Genomic DNA, 19224 nt, shown 5'->3' on the forward strand with positions numbered 1-19224 from the left:
AGCTGAGTCATCAGCATCATGTGAAACCTGCATCAAACTTGTCAGAACACTCTGTACCTCTGAGTTCTTTCTCCTCAACCACGACGACTTCACAGTCTTGTTGATCCAGCCACATTCTTTTAGCCCCCCTTCCCACTAATTTTGCTTTTCTTTTTTGGCGTTCAAGGGAGTTGTTCCCTCCCTGCATCCCAATGAAAGCCTTTAGTAGCTCTCACCACCTCCCAGCTCCACCCACACAGATGCAGATTGTGAGTATTTAACATCAGCCGGGACATTCCAGCTCAACTTCTGTGTCTCAGGCAGACTTTACATCAGAGCTCACAGTGGACGTCCAGCTACACCAGGTTTGGTATGTACTGTTTTCCCCATTTTTGATATGTTAATTTATTCCACATGCTGCATGCCAAGTCACTTCTTTAGTTACAAGTTGTTACAGGTTCTGTACAGCCTGTGTATTAGCTTTACAGCCTTTGGCGTCTGGTGCATTGTTGCGCTTTCTCAGAATTGAGCTGCAACAAAATGATTTGTCCCTGACTTGTTCGCAAATGGTGCATGAATGCCGTATGAACAAAATATATCCACTGTGAAATGCTGTTCATGAAAAGCAATGATCAATAAAGATCATTGGCTTCTAAAGTTAACACAAAGCAGCCGGTTGAGTTGTGTTGCTTCTCCTTCTCTGGTTCAGTCCAAATGAACGATCAAGGCTAGTAACTGCTATGCAAACAGGAAATAACACTTGTGCAATGCAGTTGTAGGAAATAATTGTATATTTAAAGTCCCAGTTTGACTTCTTGGCTCTGCTGTGGAATAATAGATTGTCAACGTCCAGCGTGGGCTGTACTGGATGTAAACGGGGTGGGGGGGAAGTGAAGGGGGAAGTGCTTGTGATTTGTTTGGCTTAGATCTCTTATTAATTTGATGGAAAAGTAGAACTGGGACATCAGAAGCATTTATCTAGCAGACTCTTTGACCCCTGCTTTTGACTTCATGGGCTGATTGTGCTTCACCCTGAAAAACAATGACAGACTGCACCTGGAACGGAATCCTTCTGGTTTGTTATATTAAGTTTTAATCTGGTATAGTGAATAATATCAGTACAATACACAGCCCAACTGTACCCCTTATTAGGAATTTTTTATTAAAATTTGGCAAAATGTTGCTATTATTTATCACAGTTTCTAACAGACAAGATGACTGACCTTCAAAGGCAAATCACAGTAATGTTTTGGTCTAAAGTGAATTAGACCTTAACCTAACTATTTGATATCTGTTGTTTTACTGTATAAAAATTATATTTCCATACATTTTTTTATTTCTGTCCAAACTGCTTTTAAATTTGCAGTAACTACAAAACAAAGCTAAAAACCAAGCCAAAACACAGCAACTGCACAAGCTAGCTTTTGCAGCAGTCATTGCTAGAATTAGCTACACTCAGGTGTGCTGATGGTGGGAGATACCATGTATCTGGGTCATAGGTGAGGGGAGGTTTTCTAGATGAAAATGTGTGTACGTTTTTGTGTTTTCTAAAGTTAGTCGAGTAGAAAAATGATTTGTTCAAGTGTCATTTGTTTATGGTAGAAACTAGCAGTGCAATTATAAATGTCTAAATGGTAACATAATTGAAGCAATTAAGAGTGGTTTGGTCTAGTGGGAGGGGCTTAACATATATAAGCCTCTGGCCACTTAAGCATGGATGTCAGTCTGGGGGGGCGCGCTACAATCCAGACAGGTGATGTGAAACTGAGAAACTTGGCTAGTGAAAACCTTGTGTTAGAAGATTTTTAGTTTCTCATGTTTTTGGCTGTGGACGTCCTGCGGTTGTTGAACTACTCTTTTGTAAATTAAAGCACCTTCACGTTTTGCAACTCAAGCCATCGTGTTAGCAACTTTTTTGGTCCAGATTCCCAACGCTTTCTTTAACAATACGTTTCAAAGAAACTGACTTATTGTGAAAGTTTATTTCACATACTTCTGTAGTTACTGCTCTGTCTTTGTACTGTAGATGTTTCCATCTTTCAGATGAAGCACAGATGGCCAAGGACATGTTTCATGTTATAGAGAGATCCTAGAATGTCTATTTGTGTGGTCTGTAGAGTTTAATCACATTCAGATTGATCATTTCCAGATGCTCTCTACCTGTTGGGTGTTGAGCTCACAGTGACTGTGGAGGATCCTTTTTTTTCTTTTGGTGCCTGAAGGACTCATTGATCTTTTTAGCCTTGATATCTTATAATGGTAGATAACCTGGATCAAGCATTGCCGGATTTTGTTATGTGGCCATCTCATTTACTGCTGCCTGATCTAGGAAAAGTAATAGGATTTACATGGTAACTTACTTTACTTTGTTCAGATGTTTCACAAAATCAGTCCTTCTGTTTTTCCTCATGACTACGTGTCCCAATTTCAAGATTTGATCTGATTTGTACTACTCAAACAAAGAATGCTTTAAGTAAACCTGTCAAATCAGGGTGTATTTTAAAGTCAAAAGTTTAGCCACCTTAAATGATTTGTATGGGGTCAGATCAGTATCAAAATAATAAATGCACACAGAAATTCACAAATGTATTTCAGGATTTGTATATAAATGACTCTTAACACAAATATTTTTCAATGCACACACAATAAATGAATCATTGTATGTAAATGTAAATAATTAGGACGTGTAGGAGCGGCACTGTCCATATAGTGAAACGGAGCCATTGATGGACAGACCAACACATGGACAGAAAGAACATGTCATGGTGGCCCTGATCAGACGTAGTGCTTTTTTGCAGCCTGGGGTGGCTCTTTGTAGTTTTTGTCAATGAGAGAAGTGTTTTCCTCACTGCTTTTGCGTTGCTGTGTTTTCGGGCTGTGTGCGCCTCACGTTTTTGCAGAAGCACCCTAAACCTCAAGTTGAAAAAACCTGCAGGACCCTCAAGCTTAAGATCCCTCTCTTGCAGTCCACAGATCTCACTGCGCCTCTGGCCTGCTTGCTTTTTCTGGTTGTAAATTGTAACTTTTAATTCCATTTCATCCACAGACAGAAGGGAAGTGAAAGAACATTCAACGAGAAGGAGAGAGAGGTGCGTGAACAGCTTTTTCTGCTGTATGCGTCTCCCTTGCTGACTTTGAGTTATTATTGTGAACGCTCTGATTAATACATGTAAATAAATAATGCTTTGTTTGAGATGACACTTGAGTTTAGTTTAGTTTTACCAGCTGGCATCTACGATAGACGTTGTTCAATGTGCTCCAGACACGAGTTTCACACGGCGGGTCTGCAGCTGTGAATGTTACTAAAACATTAATAGGAACGTGAGTTGTGGACTTTCAACCGCAACTCATAGTCTTTATCAGAAGATAAAGGTTGTTATGACGGTGGCTCAGTTGTCCTCACGTGAAGAGTAGCTTATGTAACTTCATTCAAGGTACAATATTAGGAATGAGCTTTGACGCTCATTACATACTTAATACATTGATAAAGATTAGAAAAAACAATGCAATACATTACAATTGTTAATCCCCCTATGTAAGCCATATTAGAAAGTGGTAGAAAATATTGTATAGATATTTCTTCATTAATATAAAACCTTTTCTATTTTTTTTACAATATCATCAAATAAGAAATAAAATATTGGTTTGTATATTATTGACCAAGCCAACACACCTGGGCCCCGTTTCAGAAAGCAGGTTTAGTGAAAACTCAGAGTTAGTTAACCTTGAGATGAGGGACATTCATTCAGTCTGTATCAGGCTCATTTTAGACCACTTTGTTAGGGTTAGGGTTACACATAGCATTTCCTTGTGTCGACGATCCCGTTGATGAAGAAGCTGTATTACTTCTCAGGGAGTTAAACATACGTACGTCGGGAGATGATATTGGGGCCCCGACTATAGATGCATTTTCATTTCCAGATACTAGCCTGCCTATTTGAGCGGTATGGTTTTTCTTCCCAGTCTATCAGTTATGTAGCCTATATAACCTTATCCGTCCTCATATCACTAACGTCACCCATCGTGGACGTGCTCTACATCCCAGCACATTATTTGTGTCGCATTACATTTTTTGCAAACGGCAGTTTTCTTTACAACATTGGTGATGCGGAGCATATTAGTAAAGCCACTGTAGCAAAGCGCCGTCAGAAGAGTGTGACTCGCTCTGAAACGTGTTTTAAACGTTTTTGTAGTGTTCCCTGGACACAAACCAGTAAGAGACATTAGAAAAGAGTTCCACAGGATTGCAGGTGAATGATGTAAACCCTTTGAAATAAAAGATTATGAATTATAATTCTGTTAATGATAGTGCTGCAGCCTCAGAATGGGATTAGTAGGCCTAGGATTTCACCAGTAATATTAGGCTATACTTATGGTTAAATATGATACACCATATTGGAATATTTGCTCTAGCTGCAATTTTCTCCCACAGCTGCTGTGTTGTTTTTTTAACTCGCTGTTTGTGTTCATGAGTATTTCCGCCGACCAGTTTGTTTGTGGTTGTTGCCATGGTGAATCGTAGTATCATGGCTCCATTCCAAGGGGGTAAGCGTCTGTCAACAACCCGTTTTTTTAAAAATGTGGGCCAGTCAGATTTTTTTTAAAATATATATATATATATACAAATAAATTGTCTTTACAGGCCGACAGCACATAGGATGGGTTTTTATCACTTTGCACGATTTCACTATGATTATAATAATAATTATATTAATAATAATAATAATAAATATTAAACATTTGGCCGGCCTGGTCCCGAGATGGGCCGACCGACCCATCCAGAGGTACTCAAATTGGGACGTTTAGTCAAAATCAAGCACGTCACCTTCAAACGGGATCTCCGTTTGCAGGGTTCAGGCTGTACCGGACCCTCCCGGTGATCATGCTGCTCTGGGGGACCGGCTGCAGCAGTGAAAAGAAGAGAGCTTCGCTGGAGCTCCGACTGCTGTCTGTCCGTGCGGCCGTCTGACGGCATCAGAAATTAAATTGAGACAGTTTCATTACTGGTTAAAAACATCTCGTCTCATTAAATATTAGTCTAATTCAGTGTTTTGGTACAGTTGGTTAAAAACGTGCTCCTTGGGGAAAAGAAGTGACCATGAAGTCCTGTTCATGCTAATTAAACAACTGGACCTTGGGGTCAAGTGTTGTCGTATCTGGCCCATGTCCCAGATGTGAAAGCCCCCTTACTGGACTACTGAATATAATAATATTCCATTATATTTTGTATTTTGAATTGTTACCTGCCACCAGAAGTTGTGATTTCCTTGCCATAAATATAGACGTTTTTACCATAAATTGGTGCCTAGAAATGTATCAGAATGCAGGACTGGAAGTGTTTTACCCTCAACATTTCCAAAAGGCCAATTCTGAGCAAGGAAAAACCCTGAAGTATAATCAGACAGCCATGAAAACATATTTAAATTGCAGAGTTAGAGAGTTAAAACAGATGAAAAGATGGAGAACCAGACAGACAATATGTACGGTGTCAACGGAGAGACACACAGACAATCGAACAGACAGACAGTGACAACAAAGAACAACATACTGTAGAGAATGACAGCATACAAACAGCATAATCAGGCAGTATGTGTACATTTGTTATAAACGTGTGCTCTTCAAAAAGTAGTAAGCATTGTTTGCCAGTTACTTACATTAACTGTTTAAAAATCTGTTACATAAGGTAGGCCTACTGCTCATATTATTTCACCATCTGTACACAAATGTAATTAGTGAATGCACGTGTCCGTGGGTGGGGCTGCATGGGCGGGGGGATGTGGGCTGGTGTGGCTACAGCGGCAGGGCAGAATTTTTGTCCCAGTCCGCCCCTGCCTATACCGATTATTAGTAGTTAATGAAACCGATAACCAATATTTGGAACCGAAATGCATTTACAGTAAAAATGAAAATCTTTAAGTCAAAATTAAGATTTTGGAATGTTACAAACTCCAACACAAAACTTTGTTTAAATGCTTTAAGCGATTATTTAATAAATTAGAAACTTTCAACATAATACACTAAAAGATAGTCAGTGTTGTGGTGGGGACATTAAGTCAAATCAAAGCAGAGAGTGCTGTAGCAGAGCCAACGTAGCACACTTTTTAAATGATTAACTGTATCAGTTATCAGGCTGGATAATCTGCAAACTGCCAAAAAAACGGCCAGGGCTGATAATCTGTTGCCAGTTGCCAACCTTGCTTTACACCACTGACCACCAGAAAACCTTTCTATGAGTTTCCTTGCACGGAAGACTTAGTGAATTTCAAAATAATGTAAAGCAGCTGTAAATCCATCCATCCATCCATCTTCATCCGCTTATCCGGGGTCGGGTCGCGGGGGTAGCAGCTCCAGCAGGGGACCCCAAACTTCCCTTTCCCGGGCCACATTAACCAGCTCCGACTGGGGGATCCCCGAGGCGTTCCCAGGCCAGGTTAGAGATATAATCCCTCCACCTAGTCCTGGGTCTCCCCGAGGCCTCCTCCCAGCTGGACGTGCCTGGAACACCTCCCTAGGGAGAGCGCCCAGGGGGCATCTCTTACCAGATGCCCGAACCACCTCAACTGGCTCCTTTCGACGCAAAGGAGCAGCGGCTCTACTCCGAGCTCCTCACGGATAACTGAGCTTCTCACCCTATCTCTAAGGGAGACGCCAGCTACCCTCCTGAGGAAACCCATTTCGGCCGCTTGTACCCTGGATCTTGTTCTTTCGGTCATGACGCAGCTGTAAATACATTTTGTAAATTTTCTGGTGACTCACAATGCAAAGTGCTGTATGAAGACCAGTTGAGGATGCTGGCAATGTGTATGTATTATAATTACTGAAAATGAATGACTGACTGAAATGTAATTATTGGTATTAAATAAAACTAGCACACAGTTACAATGCAACTACAATTTCTGTTTTGAACAACATTAGCCGATTTCCGACCAAGTAGTTCCAGGAACGTAATTATAGGAAAAGTCCACTTCTAAACAGATCTACTAACTACTCTCCCCAAAACAGTTTTTTGCAATTGCATTCCCACTGGCCAAGTGGCCATAGGGACTGGTAGGAGGGGTAAGGGAGTGATGTCAGCACGGCAACGGTCTTTATAGCGGTGTGTGTGTGTGTGTGTGTGTGTGTGTGTGTGTGTGTGTGTGTGTGTGTGTGTGTGTGTGTGTGTGTGTGTGTGTGTGTGTGTGTGTGTGTGTGTGTGTGTGTGTGTGTGTGTGTGTGTGTGTGTGTGTGTGTGACGGCCGGCCAGCCATAGAACACGCTTGTGGAGTTTAACTCCGAAAAGACAGTTAACCACAGGTTCCCGTTAATCTTATGATGGACATGTGTTGTGATATTTAAACAAACGAACCATCAACGGTGAAATAAAAGCCTCTTATTGACGAGAGCGGTCTGAGAGACCTCCAGCTCACAGCGAGGTGTCTGAGCATGACTGGCCCAGCGACGAGCTAGAAGCCGGGGCAGGCACCTGCTGGCTGTCGCCTCACTTCATGGAGCTTCTCAACTCCGAAAACTTTGAAGCAAATTGTCAATTCGGCATCAATTTTCATAAGACTGCCTATATTAGAAATCTATCTAAACAGTTCATTTCTCACCTAAAACGTTGTCAGAAGTGAAATTAAATGATGAATAAGATGGCGAAAATTGTTAAAATTGTCCCGTTGTTGGTCTGTCTGTACCGGGAACCCGACCTTCATTGACCTAGTTCATATGTTGAAAAGGGAAAAGAGAAAAGACCCTGTCCTGAAGTAGGAGCTGAAAGAGTTACAGGAACTGCGGCCAGAGAGACTTAAAAATCCCCAAATTGGTCCAGTCGGAACACGAGAAAAAAAGGGTTCTAGGAATTTTATGTTCTAGGAACTGCAAAAATCCCTCCGGTCGGAAAGCGGCTATAGATTGTGCACCATTTCTTGACTTTTACACAGCTCAGAACTGCTGAGTTGCAGACTAAATAACCAAGGTCTTACCATGTTTCCATTTCTCCTTAGGTGTTGTGAAAATGTGTTTTTTGCCATGTTAATAGCTCAACCATTAACTGAGAAAGGAAGAGACCTGCTGTGCTGCACAAACACAGACCAATATCCCTCAGAGTTCTTCTCTGCCCTACTGAATCGGACATGGGGAAAGTCTACTATGTCAGTAAAAATGTGGGCCTCGGGATGCTTGTACTGGCGATCATTGCTTTGGCTACGATAATAGCTTTGTCCATTGCCTACGACAAGGAAAGGGCCAAGAATCGAGGCAAGCCTGAAAATGGGGCAACAGACAGCACAAGCATGCCAACACCCCTCACCACCCCCTCCACCCCGAAGGAGCCCTGGGACCACTACAGACTTCCAGACTCCCTTGTTCCTGTCTCCTACAATGTCACCCTGTGGCCCAGGCTGGAGCCCAACGCAGACGGCATGTACCTCTTCACCGGATATTCAGAGGTGATCTTCAGCTGTGTGAAGGAAACAGACCTCATCATCATCCACTCTAACAAGCTGAACCTCACCAACTTCTATGGGCACCATGCTAAACTGAGTGGCCTGGGTGATGCCACTGCACCCACTATACAAAAGACTTGGCTTGTCGTGAAAACACATTATCTGGTTCTTCAGCTACGCAGCGCACTAGCTGTTGGAGCGTCATATGTACTTTACACTGAATTTCAGGGGGAGCTGGCAGATGACCTGGAAGGCTTCTACAGGAGTGAATACACTGAGGATGGTGTGAAAAAGTAAGCAATGACATAGTGTGGCATAATGGTGCACCACCATTGTGCTCTTGAGAGTAAGAGGTCATTTTGATGGTTCCAATTTTCCTCTTGCTGGGACTTTGGGTGATTTGGGTTGTTGGATGTCTATTTTGTGTTAATGTTTAACTGGAACATCTTGCAGAGTTGTCGCTACCTCGCAGATGCAAGCAACGTATGCCAGGAAAACCTTCCCTTGCTTTGACGAGCCAGCCATGAAAGCTGTCTTCACTGTCATCATCATCCACGACCAGGGCACCGTGGCTCTGTCTAACGGCAGGGAAATTGGTTCGTTTTTAGAAACACAAACATTCAGTCCTTTCTAAGTTTTGTTACATTGTAATTTTTCTGTGGAAACTGGGTCAGTACAAAAGCAAATTGTAAAACGAAATAAGAATAGGACAAAATATAGGGAAAAAAAAGCTATTGCAATACTACACAAATAGTGGTTAGTACAAGATATGTGACATGTTTGTAAAGTTTTTTTCAGAGCAAACAGCACAGAAGTGTTGTGTGTGACAGTTTAGATGTTCTGTAAATAATTAATAACTTGGACATGTTATAAGATAATCAGCAACTAGTTGCTGTTAATGCCAACAGAGTGTCCGAGTCTAACTCTTCCCCTCCCTGAACAGGCACTGCAGACTCTGTCATTGACGGCATGCCCCTCAGAGTGACTACATTTGAGCCCACAGAGAGAATGTCCACATATCTGCTGGCGTTTATTGTCAGTGACTTTGTTAACATTCAATCAACCCAAAACAACAATTTGTTGGTAAGAAACATTTGTTCCCTGTATCTCTTTACATTACCAGTGTGGTCAGCATACACATTCATTTGGATCACAGACGAAAAGCAGTACAAACGACCACTACTGATGTAAGGGTCAGTGGTCACGCCATCTAGATTATATTCCTATGACGCCAGAATAAAAATCTTAGGACAAAGAAAGTTTGTATCCCTTATTGTGGACTAAGCTGTCACATTCTTTGCAGATCCGAATCTGGGCTCGAAGAAAAGCCATAGAGGACAGGCAGGGGGACTATGCTCTCAACGTTACAGGGCCGATCCTTCAGTTCTACGAGCACTACTACAATGCAACATATCCGCTCTCCAAGTCAGGTAGGTTAAGTCTGCATCAACATGCTTAGGCAACCATTTTCTTGTGAAGATAGAAGTATTAATCTCATTTCCTTTACCTCACTTAGCCCAGCATTCAATATTTCAATTCAATTGGAAGGAAAAACATTTTGTTCATTAGGTGCAAGCTTTGCACATTTTTAAGCAGTGTTTAGAAGGACTTCCAATTAGGGGCCATTCCAGGATTTCAAATCAATCAATTTGATCAATAATCAGTCAGGGGAGATTTGATAAGAATACAGCATAGAAAACCTGCTTAGCGATAAAGGAAATATTGGATAGGATAGAACAACACAATGTCATTTTGCTAAATAAAATGCATCGCATTCATTATTAATTTCACTTGTTTTTATTTTTAACAAATTGTGTATCCAAATATAATACACATTTTCTATGGGCTCTTAAGTCATCATGGAAACATTAATAGGTCATGTGACAAGGGCTGGGAAGATTTTTTTTTTTACAGAACCGTATAAAAATAAAGTGCAATACACTTACAATAAACGTTCCTCAAACTTCAACAAAGAAAACCTTGCTGTACACAGTTTATTTCTCACAGCAACAAGTGCTCTACAGGGGGTTAAGAGTCAGTGTCAGTGGGGGTCTGGGGCCTTGTTGGTGAGGCTTACAGCTGTGGGAGTCGACAGCCATGTTTGTGGCTCTGTGGGGCTGTACTTATGCACAGCAGTGCTTTGAGGTTAATTGCATTCTAACATGCTAACAATGGCAATGTTAACATGCTGATGTGTAGTAGGTATAATGCTTACCACGCTTATCAATTTAGTTAATGAGTTGATTTAGTGTGTTAGCATGCTAACATTTCCTAATTAGCACTACTCAGAAAGTACAGCTGAGTGTGATGTGAATGTCATTAGTTTTGCAGTATTTGGTCAAAAACCAAAGTAAAAAGTAGACCTGATGATGGCATGGAAAACGAAGGGAATTGCAAAAGTTATCAAAATTCATCCTGAGGGGAGCATGACAATCCATCCAATTGTTGAGACTTTTCACTCACACTCACAAATGTCAACCTTATTATGGCAGTAGAGGAAAAGTCAGGGGATCGCAAAAGTCATTAAGATTGATCCTCTTGGGACCATGAATGACTGCAAAAAATATAATGGCAATCCATGCAATAGTTGTTGAGATACCTCAGTCTGGATCAAAGTGGTGGACAGATTGTCTGTTCTGCCAAGCTCCATTTAAAGACTTGTTCAGCAAACTTATCAGCAAACATATACTTTACAGGTGATAACTCAATGCCTTCAATAGGTCCCACTCGTGAATTTAACATCTCAGGAGTATTCCAACTACACGTCTCTTCTTTTATCTTCTGTCAAATACACCATGTGGATGTTAGAAAACCAAGCAATTGAAATTTTATTAAAACCAAGCGCTGATCAGTGGATCAGATGTATGCTAAATTTACCAGCGTATACTTATTATGTGGAAGATGTCTTGTTGATGTCTGATATGCAAGGATATAGCTTGGTGTGCCATTCTATTCAAGAGGAAATGGGTCACATTGAGGCTAAGTGCACACTGTAATGCTTTGGTGGTCCATTTCCAAGACATTTCTGATTTCCTTGTCCTCCCCAGATCAGATAGCTCTGCCTGACTTCAATGCTGGGGCAATGGAGAACTGGGGCCTGGTCACCTACAGGGAGACGGCCCTGCTCTATGACCCCATCATGTCCTCCACTGGAAACAAAGAGAGAATTACAACGGTCATCGCCCATGAACTGGCTCACATGGTAGGCCATATTTATTTCTGCCAAATTGCTACCATCACATATGTTCCAGTTCTAGTAATGACAAGAAAAAGAAGAATTAAAGTAAATTAAAATAGGAATTTATAATCAGGACATTCATTTGGTGCAAACTCAATCTCAGCTCCACTCTTCTGAAGGACACAGTAATGTTATAAACATACATTTACTCAACCTCCCTTTGCAAAGGCATGAAGACAGATCATCACCTGGGGATACATTAACCCTACTCTCTTTTAGATGGATTTAAAGCCTAATGTGAGTGATGTGAAATTCTGTGGTTAGGAATTTTCTTAAGCCCCTAATTATTCAGTTTGTATATGTTTTGGAGCTCAACTTTAGTGGTAATGTTGGCCAAAATCGTATATCACTGTCAGACAGCAACTGTTTTCATGGGAACATTAACTTTGCTGAGAATGTACTGAAATTAACTGAGGCGTTTACTGTGGCAGAACTCTTTACTCTGTATGTGTTGTTTTTTTTAGTGGTTTGGCAACCTGGTGACTCTGCAGTGGTGGAATGACCTGTGGTTGAACGAGGGCTTTGCGTCATATGTGGAGTACCTTGGAGCAGACTATGCTGAGCCCACCTGGAACATTGTAAGAGCCATGCTGGTGCCTTGAAAGACAGAGAGCTGTGACAATTACATTTTATGGTTCAATGACATCCCGCAGATATGGTTGAGTCAGAAAGCCTGTCCTAACTTATCTCTCTGCTTGGCTGCAGAAAGACCAGATCATACTGTATGACGTGCACAAGGTGTTTGCTGTGGATGCCCTGGCCTCCTCCCACCCGCTGTCCCGTCGAGAAGAGGAGATCAATACCCCTGCTCAGATCAGCGAGATGTTCAACACCATTTCCTACAGCAAGGTCTGCTCCTCTGACAGGATGTTATACAGACGTGCATACAGTATTCATTACAATTTTGCCCTTTCACACATTTCTCAAAAGTATTATATGATGAATTCATGCATTTATTTTTAAGAATAATGAGCCTGTAGGATTGAAAATACTCAAAAATCAGGCAATACCTTACGACTTTGGTATCATTTCAAGCCACATTTCCACTTTTGCTAACATAAATTCACTTTTAGGCAGTTTTACCTGATTTATTCTCTCTTTTTTTAATCCCAGGAAAATGCATTTGGCACAAACACCGACGAAAACTAAGTTCATAACCCCTTTGTACCAGTGCAACTCTCACTTTTGTGTTGTTTCGTCCATTCATCCAGTCCTGAATCAGGAGCGATGTTGCCCCATCAGGGAAACATATTGTTTTAATATATAGATTAAATGCAAAATAATTTGTTCAAACCAGACAAATTCTGGTGGTTTCTGTGTTTGTTGTTGTCAGGGAGCAGCGGTGCTCAGGATGCTGTCAGAGTTTCTCACTGAGCCTGTGTTTGCCAAAGGACTCAGTGTAAGTATTTACTCTGTTAACTAAAACTTTATTACGTGTGTGTGTGTGTGTGTGTGTGTGTGTGTGTGTGTGTGTGTTAAACCACAAGAATATTTGCTTTAAATGTATGATTTGTTACTTTATCGTGTGCTGTGGTTGGACTCTGACTGATGACACAATGTATTTTTAAACATGTAGCCTAATGCAGCTTTAACATCTTGGTAACAGCAAAGGCAATATTCTGTACTGCTTTCTCTTCTCAGTCTTACCTGAACACATTTGCCTTTGGCAACACGGTGTACACAGACTTGTGGGACCACCTCCAGCAGGTTGGTACAGTTAAAAAACATTTCACCTGCCGATGTTTCCTTGTGTGTGTTTCTTCTTCAATTCCTGACTCTCTGTTTGTTGTCAGGCAGTTCAAAACACACCAGGTATGCATATTCCTCACACCGTCCACAGCATCATGAACCGCTGGACTCTTCAGATGGGCTTTCCGGTGGTCACTATTGACACTCGGACAGGAAGTATCACCCAGAAACACTTCCTGTTGGATCCAGACTCTGTAGTGGACAGGCCCTCTCAGTTCAAGTAGGAATCAGTTCTACCTAATCCTGCAAGTTCCATGTAGAAGATAAATAAAGAGATTCACTATAATATCCACCATTTGGATACATGTCTACCCTAATAAAACAATTACCACTGGCTGAAGCACAAACAAAATATCTCTATGTATTGGAATCATAATACTGTAAATTCTGTAGCTCTCAACAAAAGCTCTGTAAGCCTTAGGCACAGCCGTGTTTCAAGCTAAATGCTAACATGGGAATGCTAACATGCTCATAATCACAATGCTAACATGCCGATGTGAAGCGTGTTCTAACATTTGCTGCTTAGCACAAAAACATAAAGTACAGCTGAGGTTGATGGGAATGTTATTAGCTTTGCAGGTATTTGGTCATAAACCAAAAGTGATGGAAAAATGATTGACTTAATGGTGGTGCTAGATGAAACGTAAAAGGGTCGACAAAGTCAGTAGATTTCATCCTTTGGGGACCATGAACTTCTGTACCAAATTTCATGACAATCCATGCAATACTACGGCAGAAAGACTGACCAACAGCCTGACATTGCCTTTCCTGAAGCCATACTTCTAGCATTGTTAAAAACCATCATTGTTCCACTTTCTCACTCACCGTCTTTATCTGTGTTTCTGTCCAGTTACACATGGTTTGTCCCGATTAAATGGATGAAGACAGGTGTGGAGCAGCAACAGCACTGGCTCCTTCAAAAGACAGGTATGGTGATCGTAACACCCACTGCTCTTCTTTATTCGATCTGCATACAAGAGAAGAAAAGGCTTCCCCCCAGATTAGTGAACTCAACCACTAACAGAATATTTTGCCTATCTTTTTTATTTTTATTTTATATTTTCCACCAGACGCCCACATTCAGATGAGAGTTTCAGGAGAGGACTGGGTGCTGGCCAACACCAATGTATCTGGGTACTTTAGGGTGAACTATGATCTTGACAACTGGGATCGTCTCCTCTCCCTCCTCAACAGCAACCATCAGGTTAGTATGTCACATTGATGGGGTTGGTGTGTACATCCTAATAGGCCAAACATGTAAAAGTACATTGCGATGCCTCGTTCTACAGAGGAGAATGGACCTACAGTATAGAGCCTGAGTCTGAGGGCAAAGCCTGAAATAAATATGAAATAAAAGTGCTTTTTATTAAACACATTTGGATTTTATTCACTTTACTATTAATTTGTTACCCTATTTCTTGTTCCGTTTATGTAGGGTTTCAGAGTTTTTATTAGTTGTGTTTAATCAGAAATGTCCTGTTTTGGCACATTTCATTCTTGATATTCCATTATACGTTGGTCTCAAATGATGGTCTCTTATTAAATAAGGTTTCTGAAACTCCAGACCAAGACTGTACAAGGAAAGAACCATTTGCAGAAGTAGCGGCTGTTATGTGTTACCATGTGGACCTGGTCCTCTGTGTATGTGAATTTGAACATGTATGTGTTTATGCGGGTCATTTCTTTTAGGCATTATCAATCATCAACAGAGCACAGATCATAGATGATGCATTCAACCTAGCAAGGTAAAGGAAAAAAATACATTTGAAGCATTAAACCCTTTAAACATTGTATGTCTAAAAAGAATGTGTTCTTTGTGTAGAGCCAAAATAATCAATACAACATTGGCCCTGAGAACGAGCAAATACCTGTCCAAGGAAAGAGACTACATCCCCTGGGAGTCTGCTCTGAGAAACCTTGACTACTATATCCTCATGTTTGACCGCACTGAGGTCTACGGAGCTTTACAGGTCAATACTGCTTCACTACGAATACTAATACTGCTCATGCTGATACTAACAGGAAAAGTGTATTTGAAAGGAAAAGTGTAAGACGACTGGAAATAAAAACTATTACTGATATATTTTTTATTATAGTCATACCTCAAGAAACAAATCCAACCACTTTTTGAGTACTTCAAGACAATTACAGCTAACTGGACCAAAGTACCTACAGGACACACTGACCAGTAAGCATTCACATACCAGAAGATGTATTTTTAAAGCAAAAAGCAGGTGACTGAAGTAATTTCATCAATGCAATATTTAATTTCGATTTTTACCTTTTCCACAAGCCTCACACATATTGGGTTATGCTATATTGCAGTTTTATCCCAGTTTTGTCAAACATCCCCCTTCCCAGGTATAATCAGATCAATGCTATTGGAATAGCCTGCAGTATGGGTGTGGATGGGTGCAGGGAGCTGATCAAAAGCTGGTACAGACAGTGGATGGAAAGTCCACATCACAACCCGTGAGTACACTGCAGTTGACGTCAGTTCTTTTGTGTTTTAAAGATTTAATATTTACACACATTTGGCTGTTTGTGCAGTCTGTGTTAATTTGTCCCAGACAGACAGTGAAACGACTGCCCAAATGTTAGCTGTAGCTAGCTAACAATGTACACATCAGCAGAGAGTGTGTTTGGTATTCATCTACTGTATGTTTGCCTTGATGTTGACCAGGATCCATCCCAACTTGAAAAGCACAGTTTACTGCAGTGCCGTAGCCTTTGGTGGTGTGGAGGAGTGGGACTTTGCCTGGAGAATGTTCAAGAACGCCACTCTGGCATCTGAAGCTGTCAGGCTCAGGTCAGCCATGGCCTGCACCAAAGTACCTTGGCTTTTAAATAGGTACGACATCCACATTTGTGGGAGTATTCTAGGAGTTTTGTGAATGAGACACTCGTCTATGCATGTGCTCTGCCAATGTGCAACACTGTAACAGTTACATTCATTTAAGTGTAGCAGACCACTTGTTCCATATGTTTTCTGTACTTTCAAAGACACTGACTTAAACATCGATCTAAAATTTAGTTCCAAAACACGTTATCCACCATTTCACACAATTTCTTTTTTTTTGCTGAACAACATACACTTTGGCCACAAGTAACAGATGACAGAACAATGACACATAAAAACCACTGAGTTGTTTTTTTTTGCAACATACTGTAGTGGCACAGGAAAAAAAGAGTCATCAAACTGACTCAGTAGGGTCAGTTTCACAGCTATATATATATATATATACATATATATACATTTTTTTTATTTACTTTTTTATTTCTTTTTTGGCATTGGCTAACATTAGCCACCATAAGCTAATGGCCATAGCCATCAGCAAACCAAGAAAGATGAGTACAGTTGTGTTTTATTGCCCATGATTTCTTTTCATTTGTAAGAGGGTGGATGGATGTTTTTCAAAAGTAACATAGGGGAGACCATTTTAAATACTAGGATGGACCAATTTCCACCTTAATTCGTGCCACTGAGAGCGAATATTTGCTTTGCATTCCACCTGAACACATGTGTAACGCTCAATTGACTTTACTCTTTTAGGATAGTAGATAATGTTAACAATTTGGATAATAACTGCGTCACCCTTTTTACATATTTAAAATATTCGACGATCTTCTGCTAATTTTTCCTCTGGAATAAATGAATTAAAGTAGTGTTTTGGAAATGATTTATTTGTAAGAAAATGTTTTGATTGAGCCAGGTATCTGGAGTACACCCTAGATCCAACCAAGATCCGCAAGCAGGACGCCACTTCGACCATCCAGTACATCGCCCGGAACGTTGTGGGGATGCCGCTGGCCTGGAACTTTGTCAGAGCAAGATGGAGCTACATTTTCCAGCAGTAAGAACACACTCCTCACAGGAGGGTTTGTTGGAGAAACAGTCAGCACTCTCAAGGACTGAATTAAGGATGGGAAAATATTGAATACAAAGAATCCACAGCAGCTCTTAACTGTGTGTGAGTGTAAAGTTAAAAATGCTGAGGACTTCTAGGTAGAAATGTAACTTCTCCAAATGCACAAGAGTGTGAATGCTTTTAATTCAAGAAAGCTCTAGATCAGCGGTGTCAAACTCAATGTGACTAAGGGCCACACTGGAAAAAGAGAATCACATCAAGGGCCAGACATGTATAGTTTATTGGCTTTTATTTCATCGAAAAAGTAAAATATCTTTGACTCAATTATGTCTCATATAGTCTTCTCACTCACAGTTTGGTCCACATAAAGCCCTGAAATAGTGAGCAAAACAGTTCCAAAGCCATCCTCGAATTTAGCAAATCAAGCAAAACAATGATTACATTTTCTAAGTAGGCTACCACCCAGCTGACTCACAACAAGCTCTTTCACAGCCTGAACATGCAATCTCTCTGCTTCTGGGGGAACTTCTGAGTCTCAAAGTTGGCAAATTTGCCAACTTCTGCTTTGAGTGTCACATAATTGTAAGTTGAAAAACAGTTTCCCATGTTTTTGGTTTGGCTCACAAATAGCTGGGCCAAAATTGAGTGTGAACCTAAATTGATATGTGGGCCAGATCAGAATTTGCGAAGGGCCGGATTTGGCCCGCGGGCCTTGAGTTTGACACCTGTGCTCTAGATGGTTAACTTGAATAACAGCCAAGAGTCTTTGACAATAAATGAAGTTCTGATTATGTTGCTGTCTTTGAGCCTTCACACCACCAGGCTTTATTTGCCTTTATTTGCAGACTTTCCTGTTTATAGGGATATTTATCTGGTGTTTTCCCCAGCAGATGTTCAATGAGGTCAACGGCAGGATATACACAATTTCCATTCTGCTGGTCACTATCATTATATCACGACACCTTTAAAATGAACATAGTCTTTCTTTTCTTTATTAGTTATGGAAGAGGATCTTTTTCCTTCTCCAATCTCGTCAACGGAATCACAAAGAGATTCTCAACAGAGTTTGAGTTACAGGAGGTATGCAGCCCACACAGCCACAACCACACTGAAGGGTATTTAGAGCAAAAATTAAGACAACAAATTCAGAAATTAAGGTTTTCTTTCTTTGTTTTTCTGTGTCTCCCTCCAGCTGAAGAAATTCAAAGAAGACAACCTCCATGTTGGTTTTGGCTCAGCCACCTTGGCCCTGGAGCAGGCTATAGAGAAGACCACAGCCAACATCAAATGGGTGACGGAGAACAAAGCCCATGTGCTCAAGTGGTTTACTGAGGAGTCCACATGACACTTCGACAGTCAAAATTACACACTCTTTTTCTTGTTTTTTTTTGTGTTTGCACCGTCAGGGATGCGTAATGAACGACAATCACTATAATCATCAGGAACAACAAGTGGCCAGTTCTTTTTCTTGGTAACAGTTGCACAAAGACAACTGACACAATACGTCACTGGTCATCGACTTCAGCACACGTATCTCTATATATCAGTGATGTAGGCGTTGAATTGACTGTTATACATTTTTGACAACTGTGGTTTATTAACATTTCCTGCAGCTTCTTCCATGTTAAGTCATGCTCAACACTGGTTATCTTGACATTGAGAATCCATTTGCCCTTCAGTGGTAGGAGACAAAGATTAGATTTTTATTAGGCTTCTTGTTATCTGTTTTAAAATCTTGATGATTAGATCATAAATCATTGCGCTACATGAGGTACTAATTGTCTACAAAGTCTATGCAAAGACTCAAAAGAGAAATTCTTCAGAAAGACTGGATGTTTGTGTCTATTTTTCTATTTTTTGACAAGACTGGAAGTTAATCACTGCTGTTCAGTGTGTGTTTAACACTTGAATTTGGATGTGGTTTCTGAAAGTGATAAAAGGCTCCACGTCGACTGGTTCTCCCTGT

At 40.8% G+C, this 19224-nt stretch overlaps 1 protein-coding gene across 2 annotated transcripts; it reads left to right on the plus strand.

The window, feature by feature from the left end:
* Nucleotides 1–35: 35 nt before the first annotated feature.
* On the plus strand, nucleotides 36–19210 carry LOC144516898 (aminopeptidase N-like). Of its 2 annotated transcripts, XM_078249012.1 has the most exons (22): nucleotides 36–349; nucleotides 3026–3068; nucleotides 7962–8695; nucleotides 8856–8998; nucleotides 9346–9485; nucleotides 9706–9832; nucleotides 11450–11604; nucleotides 12105–12218; nucleotides 12346–12489; nucleotides 12974–13039; nucleotides 13282–13347; nucleotides 13434–13609; nucleotides 14240–14316; nucleotides 14460–14593; nucleotides 15079–15134; nucleotides 15212–15359; nucleotides 15486–15577; nucleotides 15751–15861; nucleotides 16073–16240; nucleotides 17103–17243; nucleotides 18257–18338; nucleotides 18451–19210. In XM_078249012.1, exons 3-22 carry the CDS (start codon nucleotides 8091–8093, stop codon nucleotides 18601–18603), a joined length of 2898 nt encoding a protein of 965 aa, XP_078105138.1. In that variant the 5' UTR covers nucleotides 36–349; nucleotides 3026–3068; nucleotides 7962–8090; the 3' UTR covers nucleotides 18604–19210. The 2 variants fall into 2 exon arrangements, with proteins under 2 accessions (XP_078105138.1, XP_078105907.1); XM_078249781.1 differs by lacking the exon at nucleotides 3026–3068.
* Nucleotides 19211–19224: the final 14 nt, after the last annotated feature.

The sequence above is a fragment of the Sander vitreus genome, chromosome 1 (genome assembly GCF_031162955.1).
Source record: "Sander vitreus isolate 19-12246 chromosome 1, sanVit1, whole genome shotgun sequence".
NCBI classification, from domain to species: Eukaryota; Metazoa; Chordata; class Actinopteri; order Perciformes; family Percidae; genus Sander; species Sander vitreus.